Source organism: Oryzias latipes, chromosome 1 (assembly GCF_053564925.1).
Source record: "Oryzias latipes strain Hd-rR chromosome 1, Olatipes_Hd-rR_3.1".
Classification (NCBI taxonomy): domain Eukaryota; kingdom Metazoa; phylum Chordata; class Actinopteri; order Beloniformes; family Adrianichthyidae; genus Oryzias; species Oryzias latipes.
The window spans coordinates 43,003,938-43,023,564 of record NC_136237.1 but is presented as its reverse complement, the minus strand read 5'-3'; the positions used below and the strand labels follow the sequence as shown (position 1 = coordinate 43,023,564).

At 46.3% G+C, this 19,627-nt stretch overlaps 1 protein-coding gene across 4 annotated transcripts in view; it reads left to right on the top strand.

Moving 5' to 3' along the window:
- The first annotated feature begins 5 nt into the window (after positions 1-5).
- The window catches only part of glra3 (glycine receptor, alpha 3), a 50,166-nt gene continuing 30,544 nt past the window's right edge, over positions 6-19,627 (top strand). For 3 of the 4 annotated variants that reach the window (XM_011493313.4, XM_011493311.4, XM_078948934.1), the window contains exon 1: positions 9,490-9,724. In XM_011493313.4, the coding sequence (XP_011491615.1) occupies positions 9,657-9,724 (68 nt within the window). In that variant the 5' untranslated portion in view covers positions 9,490-9,656. Of the gene's footprint in view, positions 139-9,489; positions 9,725-19,627 lie in introns of those variants that run through there. The other variant, XM_078948927.1, reaches the window with a different exon arrangement.

The following is a 19,627-nucleotide window of genomic DNA, read 5'->3' as shown; positions in this document are numbered from 1 at the left end:
CTACGGAGAACTTCCTTTGACTTCATGTGGTGAAGCTGAGAGATGGTGTCTGACTGAGAACCAAAGAAACTGAAGCTGAAGAACGAGAAATGATCCTAAAGAAGAAAGAAAATAGAAAAACCCAAACGCAATGAAAAAGTAAAAATGTCAGCAAGACCGTCAATCCTCCGGTTGCCGGGTAGATTACTGAATTCTGTCCAGATGGTCTGTGTGAGTGTGTCACCAGCTGAAAACATTCTATCCAATCACAGCCCATTCCAGCCTTTTCTTGGCCAATCACATGTGAGTTTCATATTTTTTTGTAAATGAAATTAATTGAGTTCTAAACGGACCAATCGGAAGCCTCATTAAGTCGAACATTTAAAGCGTTTGATTGACTGATTCTCCAGAGTCACTTTCAGTGGTAGGGGTGTGGCCTTCCAACAAGCTCACTCCTGATTGGTGAGAGTGGTTGTCATAGGAAAGTGGACTCAATCCACGTTTTTATGGATCTGGCTCCGACATGGCGGCGTTGGGGTTGGAGGTGGAAGTGAGTCCGCTGTAATGAAGAGGAACCAATCAGAAGATTTTAATATTTAAACATCAGAATGTTCACGTTTTCTTCTTCTGACTGCAACACACCCCCACTGGTCTCTGGAGGAACTGCAACATTTGCCGTGTCAGCTTTCACCTGTCATTGCAGATGTTTGAACCAACCCCCCCTCCTCCCCCTCAGCTCCCATCATCAGCAGTTCACCCCCTGGGGGGCCTTGAACAGCTCTGTTCCGTGGTTGGCCGTCAGCCTCCACCTCCTGCATCTCCTCGTGCTTCATCAGGAGGTTTGTGGAACAGGAGGAAGAGGAGCTTCAGAGGAGGAGACGTCCAGAAAAACAGCAGGTCACAGGAGCGGCTGCAGGAAAGGTCACAGCTAAATATAACGAGAAATAAGAAGCTCCAGAGTCTGCCGCCTGCAGCTGGAAGGATGCTCTGTCTACTTCGTGCACGCTCCTCGTGCACACTTTTCGTCCTCACACCTGATCGGACTGACAGGCCCAACCCCGGCGGCGCTGGTTTACATTCAGACAGGAAGAACTGGGTCCGGCGGCACCTTCCTCTGCAGCTCTGCTCCACGTTTGGTCGTAGAGACGGTCAGAGACGCTGATCTGCCCGGGGGGGACACGAGTTCCCCAAAGTACTAAAGCTGGATGTTTGATTTAGTTTCACAGTCTGAAACTGTAGAACAGCCTGACCCACTTTTTAGAGAAGTCTGATGAGGTAAAGAAAAAACTGTGAGTAAACTCTGACTCCACAATCATTATAGGAGGAGACGTCAACCTTGTTTTGGACCCTGAACTTGACAGACTCAGCACAGCAGCAAATCAGCGTACATGGCGGTCTGCAAGTATTCTAAAGCAGTACATGAATGATCTGGGTCTCTGCGACGCTTGGCGCTCATGTCATCCAAACACTAAGGGGTTCACCTTTTTTTCTCCAGTTCATCATTCACAATCTCGTTTAGATTATTTATTAGTCAGTAACTCCCTTTTGAAAGAAATTAAAAGTTCCAACATTCATCCAATTATTATCAGTGACCATGCACCAGTTTCTGTTACTATTTCAAGGGAAGTACCCAGACCCTCGGGTTCAACCTGGAGGTTTAATACATCTCTGTTAAAAGACCAGGAATTTATTGAATTCTTTAAAAAAGAGTGGGCAACCTTCTTAGAATTCAACGATACTTCTGAAATATCACCAAGTATTCTTTGGGAAACAGCAAAAGCAGTCATGAGAGGGAAAATCATCTCTTATTCAACGCATAAAAAACGCAAGGAGAAAGCAGATTTATTAGAATTAGGAAATAAAATAAAAACTCTGGAGACTGCTTATGCTGCTTCTGCACAGGAACACATACTGGGGGACCTGAAAAATTTAAAGCTGCAGTTAAATGACATCATCAATAAACAAACACAATTTCAAATACAAAGGCTTCGACTGGAAAGATATGAAAACTCAAATAAATCTGGCAAATTTCTAGCTAATCAACTTAAAATTAATAAAGAAAAATCAACAATCACTTCGATTATGGACCAAACAGGGAATGTCACCCATGACCCGGCAAAAATTAATAATGCGTTTAAAGACTTTTATAAAAACTTATACACTCCACAGATCAATCCATCAGAACAAAGCATCAACTCATTTCTCAACAATATAAACCTGCCCAAGTTAAACGAAGATCAAATCACAAATTTAGACTCTCCGCTCTCGTTGTCTGAGCTTCATGAAGCTCTGTCACTTATGCCTAATGGTAAAGCACCAGGGCCTGACGGCTTTCCTGCAGAGTTTTATAAGGAATTCTGGGAACAACTGGCACCAACGTTTTATAAAACGGTAAAATTTATCAATGAAAGCCAATCTCTACCACCTAACATGAACTCTGCCAACATTATCCTTCTTCTAAAACCAGACAAAGACCCCACGAGTCCTTCAAGCTATCGCCCCATTTCTTTAATTAATGCAGATGTAAAAATTATCTGCAAAGCACTAGCACAGAGAATAGAAAAAGTCACTCCTCACATAATTCACTTTGATCAAACTGGATTCATCAAGGGCAGACACTCGGATGATAATGTCCGCAGACTCGTTAACATAATAGACTTTGCCACCATCAAAAACCAGGAAATGACTATACTATCGCTGGATGCTGAAAAAGCCTTTGATAGAGTAAACTGGAAGTTCCTCATTGCTGCCCTCCATAAGTTTGGGTTTGGAGAATCATTCATCAATTGGATCAAAATATTATATCACAACCCCAATGCATCAGTTAGAACTAATAAACAGACTTCCAACAGGTTTTTTCTTGGAAGAGGAACTAGACAGGGTTGCCCACTCTCCCCCTCTCTTTTTGCAATATTTATCGAGCCTCTAGCTGCAGCAATAAGACAGAATGAGAGTATTAAAGGAATTAAAACCAAACACAGCCATCATAAAATTAGTCTCTATGCGGATGACATATTACTGTTTTTAAGTAATATACATTCTGTTAATGAAACGGCAACAATCATTAATGAATTCTCTTCTATATCAGACTATTCCATTAATTGGAATAAATCTGTTTTATTACCACTGAACAGTAATGCGGAGCAAAGACTCACAATTCCAGTTAAAACAGGAAATATAAAATATCTAGGTATTTATTTTTCCCCCAAAATATCAGAACTGGTGCAGCTAAACTACACCCCATTACTGAAAAACATACAGGACGATCTAACACGCTGGACCAACCTGCCTTTGTCCCTTATGGGCAAGGTACCCACGGTTAAAATGAAAATCTTACCCAAAGTTAATTATCTCTTCTCAATGATTCCCACACAACCGCCATTAAAATGGTTCAAAACATTAGACTCATCCATATCAAGCTTTCTATGGAACAATAAACCTGCAAGAATTAGTCTAAAAACTTTAAAATCTGCAAAAAGCTGTGGAGGATTAGAATTACCTAACTTCCACAATTACTTTCTTGCAAATAGATTACAATACATCTTAAAATGGTTAAAAAATAATCCAGAAACCAACTCATGGTTAGACTTGGAACAGGCGTTATGTGGAAAGATCAACCTGTCTGATCTACCATTTATTAGCCAAACAGTTAAAAAACAGGATTGTTTCAAAAGTACTAATATAAATGCCATTTTAACAGCCTGGTGGGAATTTCTCAAAATATCAAAATCATCAATTCAACCGTGCAAAATGACACCCATCTGGAACAACCCGGACATCCTTATTAACAAAAAAATGATTCACTTCCCAGCTTGGCAAGCAGGGGGCATAAAACAACTAGAGCACATAATTATTGATAGAAGATTCATAACTCCCCAGGAACTTCAAGACAAACATGGAATATATAACTTCTTGGAATATCAGCAACTTAAATCAATTATTACTAAAAAGTTTAAATACAGAGACAACGATTTAAAGCTACCAGATGTAGTTACCACTCTGATTAATTTCTCAATGAATAAAACTCTCTCCAAAATATACAAACTTTTATGTAATTTAGATAACAATATTTCACTTCCGACAACAAAATGGGATGCGGATTTGAGCATCAGCACAGATGAAAGTTTTTGGTCAGAACTTTGTCTAAACACCTTTAAAATGACAAAAAGTCCAAATCTGCAGCTAATCCATTTTAAAACCCTTCACAGAATTTACTACACTGGACAGAGGATGTTCAAGATGGGTCTCATTAACTCAGACATTTGTCAGAACTGTGACAGTAATCTACCCGACAATTACATGCATGCACTATGGTTCTGCACGCCTGTCCAGGCTCTCTGGCAGCAGGTATGTGCCGATCTATCAGTCTGGCTTAAGGTTTCAATCACAGCTTCACCGTCACTTTGTGTGCTTGGTGACATGAGTGCCATCGATGTAGAAGGAGGATTAGGCTCTATCATTTTCATAACTCTTTGCATTGCTAAAAAAACTATTTTAATAAATTGGAAAAGCAAAAAAAATATAAATATAAGTCAACACAGAAATCTGCTGCTTGATCATATCAGCTTGGAAAAAATATCAGCCCAAAGTTCAAGTAACTTTGAAAGAATTCGGTCTCTCTGGTCTCCCATAGCTAACTCCGTGACTTAGGGGGTGGGGGGGGCATGGTCGTCGCTGCTCCTTGCCCTTCTGCCGTGGGCCGGGGTGGGGGTCGGGGCCTCCGGTGCCTGGCCGGGGGTGGTGGGGGCTCCGTTGGTCGGGGGGTCGGGTCCGGCGCCTGGGTGGGGCGGCCTGGGGCGCTGCGTGGTCCTCTGGGCTTGGGTGTGGGGGTGCGTGGGGGGGGGGGGGGGGGGGGGTCTGGCTTGGCTTGGGGGGGTGGTCCCTTTGCCTGTCCTGGGGGGGGTTGGCGGGGGGCGCTGCTCGGGGGGGGGGGCCCAGCGCGCGCTGGATGGGCTTCCCATCTACACCTGGGGCTGGGATCGGCCCTTCCCTGGCTCTGGGGCGGGACGGGGCAACCCTCTTGGGGCCCCCGGTCGCTCTGGGTGTCATCCGCTTCGGCTGCGGGGTCTGGGGGGGGGGGTGGGGTGAGGGTCTTGTCGGCCCTGTCCTGTGGGGGGGCATTCTGGGGGAGGGGGGGGGGGGCACTATTGGTACGGGGCAGGGGGGGTTGACGGGTCGGGGTCTCCGCTGAGGCCATCGGCGGTTTCCCCGGCCGGTTGGCTGCCTCGGTCCCGTCGAGGCCTGACCAGAGCTCTTCTAGGGCCGGCGTTTGGGGGTGGGGGCCTGGGCTTGCTCCGGGGGGGGGCGACGCTTTCTGGCTCCTCTCTCTCTGTGTGGGGGTGGTGGTGCTGGGCCTGGGGTGTCTGCGCCTCCGGGGGTGGGGCCCCGGGGCTGGGTGGGCCTGGCCCCCTTGCTGGGGGGGGGGGGCGGGGGACAGCTGTTGACCACCGGGGGACAGTCTATCATCTGTCCCCAACTTACCCCCTTCCTCATATAACCTCATAATAGGGTGAGGGGGTGGGGGGCTTACCCTGCGATTAGCCTTGGGGGGGGGGGGGTTACTAGGCAGTGGCCCCCCTCCTGTGGTTGCCGTATGGAGTGGGCCCCCCTTCTTTCGGTTTTATTTGCACCTTAGACATGTAGGGCCCTTGGTAGGGGGGGTGCTTGGACATCACTGCCAGCAAGCAGCGGATGTCCTCCTAGCACCCTACCCGCCAATTTTAACCGCACCTTAGACATTTAGGGCCCCTTGGTGGGGAGGGTGAGGGGACGTCACTGTGAGTAATCAGGAGACGTCCCCTTAGTGCCCTACCCGCCAATTTTAACCGCACCTTAGACATTTAGGGCCCTTTGGTGGGGAGGGTGAGGGGACGTCACTGTGAGTAATCAGGAGATGTCCCCTTAGTGCCCTACCCGCCAATTTTAACCGCACCCCCTTTAGTACACACACCCCTCCCCCCTCAATATATACATCCCAACATAAACACACACACATGCACACACACACCCTTTCAAACACACATACACGCACACACATTTTGCAAGGAAGGTGGGACCTGGGTCCGTCTGTCCCCTGCCTCTTCCCTGGTGGGGGGTACGGGCCCCTTTGCAGCGGCGGCCGTGTCCCCGGGGTGCCGGCTTCCTGGGCCCGGCGGTGCTCTCTCCGCGCGGTGGGGGGGTTCACATTACATCTGAGCCAAGGGTGTCTGGTCCCTGGGGGGTGGGTTCTGGTCCTTGCTCCTGAGTGCTGGGCCCCGCCAAATTTCCAACTGTGGCCGAGCCTGGTCGGGCCATATTTACAACACCCCTTGTGGGCCCTCTTTTTTTCCCCGGGGTTCCCCCCTCCTGGGCGGGGGCGGCGGGCCCCTGCCTCGCTCCTCCCTGGACCAACCGTGGGCCGGGCGGGTGGCTGCCTGGAGTGCGGAGCGGGTCTCCCTTGGGGGGTCCTGGCTCGTACCTGGGGTTGGGGCGGGGGGATGCCCGGAACTCCTGGGTGGTGATGGGGTGCTCGTTTGGGGCTGTGGGCGTCCTTCTCCGGTGGGGCCCTGCGTTGGGTTCTCCCGGCGCGGCGGGGGGGCTGCTCTCCTGGTTGGGCTGGGGCGGCGCTCTCTTTCCCTCCGTGCCTCCCTGCTCTCTGGCTCTGGGGGCCTTGCGGCGGCCCTGCTGGCCCTGGCCTGGGTGGCGGGCTTGGTCGCCCGGGCGGCGGTTGTTCCCTGCCGGTTCCCGTGTGGCGTTGGGGGGATTCCGGCTGCCGCTGCTGCTGCGTTGGGGGTCTTGGGGTGGGGATGGCTGGGCACTCTCCCTCCTTCTTTTCATGTTCCACCATCCATTTTAGAAGAACATAAACACTCACCTGAGCACAGGTGTTAGCTCACCTTTGCACTAATAGTTTGCATGACTGAATGACTGAAATATTTCACACTAGTTGGTTTTAAGGCATAAGTATGCGTGTGAACACTATCTGTTTTGTGTACATCTTGACAGGTGGACATTTTGCAGCTAGCAGGTGTGTTTATAACATTTGAGTGTGTGTGTGGACAGGCTCCGCCCCTTTTTTTTTTTTTTTTTTTTTTTTTTTCTACATTTGAACCTTACCATAATGATTAACAACCAGTAAACTTGTTGCTCTATGCTGCTTCATGGTCTTACCCCCCTTCCCCTCCTATTATCACCCTCCTACCCCCCCCTCTCTCTAACGTCCCTCTCTCTTCTTCCCCTCTTTCCTTTTCCGTCCGGTCCAACACCAAAGATTTTCAGACATGATTGAAATTAATAAAGTTTGGCCTCAATTACAAAAGGGGTTTATTCAGACATACCTTTGGTTTGTCTGAAGATTAATAACCCCTCTTGTTAAAGTAAAATATGTCCAACACAAGAGGCCCTCAGCTCTCATCTGTCTGCCCAGCTGTTGGACAGGACAAGTTAAAAAAAAAAAAAAAAACTGTGTTGTTTTATAGAGCAACCCTGCCCGCACTACCTGTCATCCATCTGTTGCACGCTATCCCGCTAGCTTCCAGCCCCTCACCCCCCCAAAACTAACATTAGGGGTGCAACAGCAACAGGGATCCATATCAGAGCTATCCTGGGTCTTTAGGGCGGGGCCTGAAATGGCTCCAAATACAGGATCATTTCTGCTTTTTTGATTGGCAGGTGGGCGGGCAATGGGAGAAAGTGGGCAGAGCCAAATGGGGTCAGCATGTCCTGCCCATTTCGGGCTTCATTTTAGTGTCCAGTATCCAACAGGTGAGGTGCGGCCTGAAGGGGGATGGGAACGCTGACCAGAGTCTGCTCCGCCCACTTCAACAACAGAAATAGGGGGAGGGGCAGAGCATGACTGAACCATGCCCCCCCACCACTGACCCCATCCCCACGGTTGCTTCTGTTTCACATGATGGGAATGAGCAGGAAGAGGAGGCGTGTCTTCTGCAGAGGAAGGTGAAAACATCCTGTCTGTAGCGCTGGGATGGTCACGACCCGATACGTCCGACGGAAGAACCTGCAGGAAGCCCCGCCCACTAACAGAGTTCATGTTCTCCATGGCCACAGACTGAAGACTGTGAGAGTCAGAGACAGCAGAGTCTCCAGACCCCCCCAGCACTGAATCATGTTTGTGTCACAACATGGGGGGGTTCCCCCCACTAGCCCATTGACCAGAAGGAAGAGCGGCGAACAAGACTTCCAGCAGGGCTGCTCAGCGTTTCACTGTCAGCTGCAGAATGGACCAAACAAGGACGACCCCCCCAGGAAGGTTACCCCCCATGTGTGAAGAGTCTGTTGAAATGTCGGAGGAGATGCTGCTCCTGCTGGAGGAGAACGGCCGGTTCAGCAGCACATGAAGGAACCGCATCTGCAGGAGGAGCAGCTGAAGCAGGAGGTCACGATGGATGTCTGAGGATGAGGATGCTGGAGGTTTTAGGACCTAAGATGAAGATCTGGGTCTGAAGCGGCCCCAGAGCTGGTTCTATGCATCCAACCGAGGACGGGGATCAAACTGTTTCATGACGGAGGTTCTGCTCAGTACAAGGGCCTTTAAGACGCTGCAGCTTCAACTAGTCGTCTGATCTGAAGCTTCATTTGCTTTGAAGCTTTGTTTGCTTTGAAGCTTCGTTTGCTTTGAAGCTTTGTCTGATCTGAAGCTTTGTCTGATCTGAAGCGTCGTTTGCTTTGAAGCTTCGTTTGCTTTGAAGCCTCGTTTGCTTTGAAGCTTCGTTTGCTTTGAAGCTTTGTCTGATCTGAAGCTTCGTTTGCTTTGAAGCTTCGTTTGCTTTGAAGCTTCGTTTGCTTTGAAGCTTTGTCTGATCTGAAGCTTCGTTTGCTTTGAAGCTTCGTTTGCTTTGAAGCTTTGTCTGATCTGAAGCTTCGTTTGCTTTGAAGCTTCGTTTGCTTTGAAGCTTCATTTGCTTTGAAGCTTCGTTTGCTTTGAAGCTTTTTCTGATCTGAAGCTTCGTTTGCTTTGAAGCTTCGTTTGCTTTGAAGCTTCGTTTGCTTTGAAGCTTTGTCTGATCTGAAGCGTCGTTTGCTTTGAAGCTTCGTTTGCTTTGAAGCTTCGTTTGCTTTGAAGCTTCGTTTGCTTTGAAGCTTTGTCTGATCTGAAGCGTCGTTTGCTTTGAAGCTTCGTTTGCTTTGAAGCCTCGTTTGCTTTGAAGCTTTGTTTGCTTTGAAGCTTTGTCTGATCTGAAGCCTTGTCTGATCCAAAGCACACCTGGCTGTGGTCACCTGCTCACCTGCAGTGACGTCTCAGCCTGAAGCAGCGGCTGCCTCACAGAAGAGCCTTTGGTTGTCGTTTTGTTTACAGCTGATGTTTGGTTTTTGATATGATTTTGTTTGTTTTGTTTATTGAAAATGTGGTATTTAATCTCCTGCGTGCTGTTCAAACTCCCTCATTAAGGAGGAGGAGGAGGATCTTCACTGAAACAGCCTCTCATTCGTCGAGCAGCTGTCATTCAATCCACTGGGAACCGAGGGCGGGGCTCTGGAAGGCTCACGCGGAGCAGAGCTCGAGCGTGGAGCAGACCGAGCAGCTGCGCCCCGCGCGACACGCCACTGCTCCCCTTCATGTCACGCAACAGCGCGCGTGAAGTTGTTGGACTCCCAGTATGCGCGTGCGTGCCCCCCCCGGCGAAGTTTGAGCGCGAGCGCTGTTCTCGGTGCTGAGAGCCTCCAGAACAGAACCGGAGATGATGAAGAGGAGGGAGCTGTGCGGCGCGTGCCCGTCAGTCGTCTGGAAGCTGCTTCTGCTGCTCAGGTGAGAGGCGCGTGCGCGTCAGTCTCACGCGCTGTGTTCATATGCCTTAAGGTGTGAGCGTGCACGCGCTTCAGGTTAAAGGCAGCGGGAGGAGTTTGGTTTTCAGTGTTTGGTGAAGAATTCTGTCTTCAAATCCAGAACAGAACCGAAGAGATGAAAGTAAATGTTTGTCATCGGCTGTCAGCCCGGCAGAACATCCGAACCTTCTGGACTTTTAGGAGTTCTGCTGGATTCAGAGTCATGGACACAAACGGAACTGACAAATATTGTAAAGTGTTGTGTATTGTGTAATGTCTGAATTGATGTGTAACTGCAGTTATCTGATGACACGTGACCTTCAACACCTGGTCAGGTGTCTCAGGTGTCAGGTGTCACCCTGGTCAGGTGTTCGTGCTGGGTCCGATTCCCTCCACTTCTGTGGAGTTGCTGAGGGTTTTTATGCTTCTGATCCGGAGCCAAAGAAGGAACTTGGACTCTGTGGATCTGGACCTGAGGTCCTCTGCAGTCCACGTTGTTGCAAACATCTTGTCTGGATTGGAGGGCGCCGTTCCCCCTCGCCGCCCACAGTCACAGGGAGTTTCTGCTCTGAAAGCCCAAACGGGACGCTCTGAATTCCCAGCATGCCGTTCATTATATTAAAGCCCTTCTTTATTCTGTCATCTTTAATTCATGGATGAGGATTTCCTGAGAACCCCAGAGGAGCTCAGCCGGGATGTTCTCCTCCGTTTCTCTGAGGGAAAATTCTCTGATCCTCTTGGATCTGCTGTCAGGCTCACGGATGGACGGTTCTTCGTCCATGAGGTTCCGGGTCACGGATGGACGGTTCTTCGTCCATGAGGTTCCGGGTCACGGATGGACGGTTCTTCGTCCATGAGGTTCCGGGTCACGGATGGACGGTTCTTCGTCCATGAGGTTCCGGGTCACGGATGGTTCCGGATCTGCTTCAGAACGGTTTTATTCAGATGTTCCCTCCTCAGGTGGCGAGCGTGCGGCGGCTTAGCAGACCCGTTTAAACGCCCCGCTACACCCAAACGGCGGATTGTTACTTCTCCGCGTCTGCCTCAGTGTGCCAGCTCCACCGACGGAGAAGAAGATGGTGACCTCATGAAAAGGTGATGAAGGCAGGAGCAGACTCCACCAGGGCTAATCCACCTCACTCAGGGATCAGCATGGAGGGGGGCGGTCCCACAAAGGAACGTCTCAGCTCCATTTCTGGAGCGAGGCTGCGGTCTGTGCACCAGCTCTCTCCAGGGTTTGTTTTTTTCTCTTCCAAACATCCAAAGGGTGCTCTTAGCTCGCCACTGCACGTGCTCAGTGTGCTCATAGAGATGTGGTGCCACCAGCACTCACGTCAGCCCAGAGCAGGACACCAGAGGAAGATGAGTGGAGGGAAACGACGCGGCTGCAGGCTGTTGGCCCATCTGAGAGCAGAGGAGAGGAGGATGAAGAGATCTTTGAGCCGTCATCGCTTCAGGTTGACGACCACACCCAGGGGGCGGAGTCATTGTTAGTGCAGAGAGGATTCCCCCGTGAAAGATGTGAAACTGTCGCCTCTTTAAGCGGAACTACGTTTTTGAAAGTAAATTATTGATTTATGGATCTATATCCTGTTATGTACAGAAAGATCAATTCTAATAATAATAATACATTTTATTTAAAAGCGCCTTTCAAAAGACCCAAGGTCACCGTAGAAAGTTAGAGGTTTAACACAATAAAATCACAACATGTTAAAAACAATAAATAAATTGGATTCATTAGTAAAATCAGATGACAGAAAATGTGAAATTGTGTTCCGGAAATGTGAGCTTAAACAGATAAGTTTTTAGTCCGGATTTAAAGATCATAAAGGAGTCAGTGTTACGGAGGTCTGGGGGGAGAGAGTTCCAGAGTTGGGGGGCAGAGCGACTGAAGGCACGGCTCCCCATGGTAACCATACGGGCCGGAGGGACAGAGAGCTGAAGGGAGGAAGAAGACCGAAGAGAGCGAGAGGGAGTGTTAACATGGAGGAGATTAGAGAGATAGGAGGGAGCCAGGCTATGGAGGGCTTTGAAAGTGGAGAGAAGGAGCTTGAACTTAATCCTAAAGGCTACTGGAAGCCAGTGCAACTGCTGGAGAACGGGAGTGATGTGATGGAAGGAGGGGGTTCTGGTGATGATGCGGGCAGCTGAATTCTGGACCAATTGAAGCTTATTTAGAGTTTTGTTGGGAAGACCAAAGAGAAGAGCATTACAATAGTCGAGACGAGAAGTGACCAGACTATGAACTAAAATGGAGGCGGAGTGGATGGTGAGGGAGGGGCGGAGACGATTAATATTACGTAGATGAAATTAGGCTGACCGAGTAATGCTATTGATGTGGGATTGAAATGATAATGTACTATCAAGGATGACACCCAGACTCTTTACTTGAGGGGAGGGGAAAACTGGAGAGGAATCGATGGAAAGGGTAAAATTAGAAACTTTGGAAAGGGTGGATCTGGAACCTACGAGGAGTAATTCGGTTTTATCACTGTTAAGTTTGAGGAAGTTTAGGGTGAACCAGGTTTTTATTTCAGACAGGCAGGAGGAGAGGGAGGCAGGTGGAATAGAAGAGTTGGGTTTACTGGACAGATAGAGCTGAGTGTCATCCGCGAAACAATGAAAATCAATATTGAATTTACGGAATATATTACCAAGGGGTAGCAGGTAGGTAATGAAGAGGAGGGGACCGAGAACAGAACCTTGAGGAACACCAGATGAAATGAGTGAGGGTTGGGATTTAAAAGAATTCAGTTGAATAAACTGAGTGCGGCTTGAAAAATAGGAATGAAACCAACGGAGGGGGGGTGGACTCGATACCGAGGGCTGAAAGTCTGTGGAGGAGGATGGAGTGAGATATGGTGTCAAATGCTGCGCTCAAGTCGAGGAGGATGAGGATGGTGAAGAGTCCAGAATCAGCTGCAAGGAGAAGGTCATTGGTGATTTTTAGTAGGGCAGTTTCTGTGCTATGAAGGGGACGGAAACCAGATTGAAAGGGTTCAAAAAGATCATTTTGGGTGAGATGATGGGAAAGTTGGGAGGCGACTATTTTTTCAAGAATTTTTGAAATGAAGGGGAGGTTAGAAATAGGACGAAGATTTTGAAAGGAGTTGGGGTCTGAGCCGGGTTTTTTTAGGATGGGTCTGACGGCAGCGGTCTTAAGGAGTGAGGGGACAATACCTGATGTCAATGAGGAGTGAATAATGGCAGAAATGAAAGGAAGAAGAGAAGGAAGGCAGGATTTAACCAGGGATGTTGGGAGGGGATCGAGCAAACATGTGGATGGTTTGGACTTATGGATGAGGCGGGAAATTTCACTGGGATCAGGGAGGAGAAAGGAAGTGAATATATGAGTTACAGAAAACGAGTCAGACGGGGGGGAGAGGTGGAGGAATGGAGATGCTGATGGATATCTAGAATTTTCTGGTTAAAGAATAACTGAAGAGAATTACATCTGAATAAAAATGAGGGGGAAAACTGTTACGGGGTTGAAAGACATTATCCATTAAAGAAAACAGCATTTTGGAATTTCCCTTATTTGCATCAATCAGTTCAGAGAAATAGTTTGTTTTAGTGTTAGAAACCAAGTCCTTGTATTGTAGAATCTGCTCATTGTAGATTTCCTTATGAACGGGGAGCCAGTTTTTCTGCAGAGCCGTTCCAACTGGCGGCATTTGGCTTTCAGTTTATGGAGTTCAGGGGTGAACCAGGGGGAAGATTTAACAAATGAAACAGACCGAGTTTTTACAGGAGCGAAACTGTTAAGAACATCTAAAAGGCTGTTATTATAAAAAGAAACCAATTCATCAGGGTTGGACGAGTTCAGGAAAGGAATGCGCTCTAAATGAGAAGAAAACATCTCCACATTTATATTCTTGATGTTTCGGAAGGAGATGAGGCGAGTGGGTTTAATCTCATGATCAATGATTTGGTGTTCACGTTCATTTGACAAAAAGCAGACTATTGGACTGGGCGGCTGTGGTGCAGAGGTAGGGTGGTCGAAGGATTGCAGGTTTGATTCCCATTTTGTGCTGAAGTGTCCTCGTGCCGGACGCAGAGGCCCATGGTGGTGGTTTCAGGTTGATGTCAGTGTTCGGCAGCAGATGGGACTGCGAGGCGCTTTTGGGCTTCAAGGAAAGGTAGAAAAGTTTACGCAGCTGAACCATGGCCGTTGCCATGGTAACAGCGGAGCCGCATCGTACAGGAAAGCGATACATATGCTGATGGTTACATAATCAGTTCAGAGAGAAAGTTCACAACTTCCTGCTTGTTTTTGTCCAGATGAGGAAGATGACATTTTTTTAAAGAAACCAGCGCAGTGATACAGAACATTTAAGCTAAGTGACCGGAACTACTTTTTTAGGCGTGCATCATCACTTTTGAATCCACACTCGGCAGCCAATCAGAGTGGAGGATTCACCCGGACCGTCGTAAAACTGTTTTAAAAATGGGTAAAGTGTGTTTTGACGCAGGAACTCCCTTAGAGACGACCTTCCTTTAACCAGAGAAACCTTTAGCTTCTATCTGAAGACGACGGGAGGAATCCGTTTCAATTCACTGAAACCTTCTGATGAAGGGTTTTGTTTGATCCGTCTTTGATCTGAAACCTGATTGGATGTGGGAATCAGGTGACATAACACTCCTGTTTTCCTTTTTACGCAGAAATTAAACGAGTTAAAGACACACATCAGGTTTTGAATAAGGATGGCTTTACTGTTTTAATGAGTGAAGTATTGATTCCAAATATTCAACTTACATTAACATACAGTGGGGCTAAAGTATTCAGTCAGCCACCAATTGAGCAGTTTGCATCTTAAAAAGTTATATAACATGTAAACCTCAAGTATGAAAGATAAAAAGAGAAATAAAATCACATCGTCTGATTTTTAAAGAAATTATTTGAAAATTATGGTTTAAAAAATTATTTTTTCACCTACAAACAAGACTTATTTCTGTCTCTCACAGACCTGTAACTTCTGCAGTACAGGATTCTCTGTCCTCCACCTGTTACCTGTACTAATGGCTCCTGTTTGAACTGGTTATCTATAGAAAGACACCTGTCCACAACCTCAGACAGTCACACTATGGAGACCAAAGAGCTGTCTAAGGACACCAGAAACCAAACTCTTGACCTGCAGCAGACTGGAAGCCTGAATCTGCAACAGGAAAGCAGCTTGGAGTGAAGCAGTTATTAGGAAATGGAGGACAAACAAGACCACTGATGACCTCCCTCCATCTGGGGCTCCCCCCAAGATCTCACCCCGTGGGGTCTGAATGATCACAAGAACGGTGAGCAAAGATCCCAGAATCCCATGGGGGACCTAGTGAATGCCCTGCAGAGGGCTGGGACCAAAGTGACAAAGGTACCATCAGTAACACACTACACCACTAGGGACTCAAACCCTGCAGGGCCAGACGTGTCCCCCTGCTAAAGCCAGTCCATGTGCAGAACTGTCTACAGTCTGCTAGAGAGCATTTGGAGGATCCACAAGAGGATTGGGAGAATGGCCTATGGTCAGATGAAACTACAAGAGAACTTTTTGGTAAAAACTCTACTGTTTGGAGGAGAAAGAATGCTGAGCTGCATCCAAAGAACACCAGACCTACTGTAAAGCATGGGGGTGGAAGCATCATGCTTTGGGCTGTTTTTCAGCAAAGGGACCAGGACGACTGATCCGTGTAAAGGAAAGAATGGATGGAGCCATGAATGGCCAGATTTGGAGTGAAAACCTAGTGATTTATTTTAAAATATATTTTTAGATGTTGGTGCAAAGGAAACTGTCATTTTTGAACAATATGATCACAATATGATTGATAAAATTTACACAAAAAGACTAACATTTATGTTTTCTATAGCTACATAAAAGGTGAACATGTTGAAGTTTTATTAGTTTTTCTTATGTCTTAATCAAAGTCTTTGAAAACTTTAACAAAAATGTTTTTTTTTTAGATGATTAAATTGTTTAAATTTAGTTTAATTGTCTGTTTCATCTTCATCCTGTTTCTTAAATGTTGTTCTTACTTCTTCAGTTTAACATCTAAAATAATCCAGCCATTATTAGAAAAGTGTTTCAGTCAGAAAGATGACTTGGACCAAACTCTGGGATGGTTGGGTGTTAAGAAACACAAACCTGGAAGGAGAACTGAACTGTTGACCTCTGACCTCTGATTTCATCAAGAAGATTGAAAAACTGGTTGATGTGTTTGTTGTGGTTCAACAGGGGAGACTCATAGTAGAGCAGAGATGCTGTCACTTTAACCCAATGCATCATGGGAGATGTAGTGATGGCAGACAGACTCTCTTCTCTGAGCTTCATTGTTTTGGGGCGGGACTTTCCCTAAAACAGAGCTGAAGCTGCGGCTAAATCGCGGTACCGTCATTACTATCAAAGTGTCTTTAATAGAATCAAATAAAAAGAAAAAGTATTTTCTGATCATTCATATTCCTAACTACTCAGTGTTTTATCAGGGCCTGTTTGGATGAACACAGAGCTGATATCCTGGAGATGGAAATGTTTTTAGATCAGTTATTGAGGTTAATTTCCCACGGCAGACTAGTGTGCTGCGGCACACTGGTATAAAAACTACAGTGGCTGAGAGGTGCAAGACACGCTTACATTTAAGATACAGCAACAGCAAATCCCAGTACAAATGAACAAATCACGAAACACAACAGCAAATCATGAGTAATTACGGAATACCGAATTACAAAAAAATAACCCCGTTACACATGACCAAAACCAGAAACACAACAATAAAAGTGGAGACACGGCTTCTAACAGAAATGGACGTAATATAAAACTAATTGTGTATGATTTTTTTAATGTTATTAATTACTGTTTTCTTTATGTGGACATTTTAAATACATGAAACAATCCTGAAGCATTCTTGCTAGAGTGGTCTTAACGGAGAGGGAAGACCCTTAATACCGGAAGTGAAGCAAAAACTTTACCTTGCTAAACGATGTTGTAATTTTTATTGTAGTTATACAATTGAAGAAAGGCTTTTGGACTGTCTCATGTATTGAAAATGTCCACATAAAAAAGACAGTAATAAGGAAATGTAAAAAGTCGACGTTCCCTTTCTGTTAGACGCCGTTTCTCCGCTTTCCTTAATTTGTTTGTTTAACGCTGAAACTCGTTCTCTTAAACAAGAAACCCGTAAGTTGGAAAGGGAATGGCGCCGCTCCGGTTCAGAGCAGTCTCTGGATATCTGGAAACATAGCCTATTAAATTATAAAAAAGCTCTGCGTAGAGCTAGAAGCCAGTACTATTCAACCTTAATATCAGAGAATGGAAACAATCCAAGATTTCTTTTTAGCACTATAGCTAAATTAACTCGCAGTCAGAGCTCAGTAGAACCACATGTTCCTGTTTCTCTCAGCTCTGATGATTTTCTTACATTTTTCGACAGTAAAATCTCAAATATTAGACATAAGTTGAATCAAGTTATTCCTACTATCAGCCCAGAACAGGCTGAAGCGGTAGAAATGGAGGCATCCATAGAAACCTCTGTAACATTAGACTGCTTCACTATTGTGGATCAAGCGGAAATAACATCAATTATTACGTCCTCCAAATCCTCAACGTGTCTGTTAGACCCAATTCCCACTAGACTTTTTAAAGAAACTTTTCCCCTAATTAATGATCCCATATTAACAATGATAAATGCCTCTCTGGAAACGGGTTACGTGCCACAGTCTTTTAAATATGCAGTTGTTAAACCTCTTCTGAAAAAGCCCAGTTTGGATCCTAGCATCTTGGCCAACTATAGACCGATATCAAACCTGCCCTTTATTTCTAAAATCCTAGAAAGAGTTGTAGTTAAGCAGCTTTACTGCCACCTACAGGACAACAGCCACTTTGAAGACTTTCAGTCGGGGTTTAGACCTCACCACAGTACGGAAACGGCACTAGTTAGAGTCTCTAATGACTTGTTATTGGCCTCAGAAAAGGGACTACTTTCTATTCTGGTCCTGTTGGACCTCAGTGCAGCCTTTGACACTATCGACCACGGTATTTTACTCCATAGATTAGAGCAGGACATAGGGATCAGAGGATCTGCTCTCCAGTGGTTTAAATCCTATCTGTCTGATAGGTATCAGTTCGTTAATGTAAATGGACAGTCCTCTCAGTGCACTCGAGTCAACTATGGAGTCCCACAGGGCTCAGTGTTAGGACCGATCCTGTTTACGCTTTATATGCTACCCCTAGGAAACATAATCAGGAAACACAGCATTAATTTTCATTGTTATGCCGACGATACGCAGTTGTATTTATCCATGAAGCCTGACCAGAATGACCAGATAGAGAAACTGAACGCCTGCATCAGAGACATCAAGACCTGGATGACAATTAATGACCTCCTCTTGAACCCAGAAAAAACTGAGGTCATTATACTAGATCCTAAAAACCTCAGAGATGCTCTGTCTGCTCAGATAGTCTCCCTGGATGGCATAAGTATAGCCCCCAATTCCACAGTTAGAAACCTTGGGGTTTTACTTGACCAGGATTTATCATTTAAGGCTCACATATCTCAGGCGTGCAGAACTGCCTTTTTTCACCTGCGGAATATTGCTAAGATCAGAAATCTACTTTCTAAGAGTGATGCTGAAAAACTCATCCATGCATTTGTTACGTCGAGGCTGGATTACTGTAACTCCTTGTTAGCAGCGTGTCCTAAGAGTTCCTTAAGAAGTCTCCAGCTTGTTCAGAACGCAGCAGCTAGATTGTTAGCAGGAACTAGCAGAAGAGATCACATCACTCCTGTGTTGGTTTCACTTCACTGGATCCCAGTTGATTCTAGAATTAAGTTCAAGATCCTCCTGTTAACCTATAAGGCCTTACATGGAATGGCCCCGTCCTATATTAAGGACCTCATAGTCCCTTACCATCCAATCAGAACACTTCACTCACTAAATGCAGGACTGCTTGTGGTTCCTAGAATTAGTAAAAGTACGGTTGGAGGTAGAGCGTTTAGCCACCAAGCCCCTGTTTTATGGAATAAACTCCCAGCTCATGGAAGAGAGGCCGACTCAGTTTCTACATTCAAAGTTGACTGAAAACATTCCTCTGTGGACAGGCTTATTGTCAGACTAGTTAGTATTCAGAGATTATTTAACTTAATGTTAATGTGTTTAAATTAAACTTAATAATAACTATTTCTTTTAAAAGGCTGCTAGAAGTTGAAGCTGGGGTAACTATGGTGCTCTGGGGTTCTGTCCTCTTTCCTGTTTTTACTTCTACCCTTCCTCTCCTCTATTCTTGATCATAATTCATCATTTAGTTCTCCACGTCTCTGTTTGGTGCAGTGATTCATGTATTGTCCCTCTTTTCCTCTTTCCCCTCCTGGGGAGTGGGAGTGCTTCCAGACTCCAGTTGGTTCATCCGTGCTCCAGTTCCTGACCGTTTACCTCGCCTCTGCTCCTGCTCCTACACCTGGCTGTGGTTCCTGTCTCTGGCTCGACTCGCGCCTTTGACTGTCCCGATAACCACGGCTGGATGAAGCTCGTCTGCTGGACTTTTATATATGTAGTTGTAGATTTAGATAAGTTAATTCTTCTCTAAGATTTCCGGTAAATCGCCTGTCCGTCCTGGGGGAGGATCCCTCCTTCATGTGGACACCCCTGAGGTTTCTTCGTATTTACCGGAATCCGTTTTTTTTGGGAGTTTTTCCTTACCGCGAAGGGGGGTCTGAGGGCAGAGATGCCAGTATAGCTTAGTCAGTTTGTTAGTTCATTTTAGTATTTTTCTATTGAACTCTTTGTATTCGTGATCCTTTTGATTTCATGTTTTACTTCGAAGCCCATCGAGACGACTGTTGTTGTGATTTTGAGCTATACAAATAAAATTGAATTGAATTGAATTGTTTCTGGATTTGTTCATTT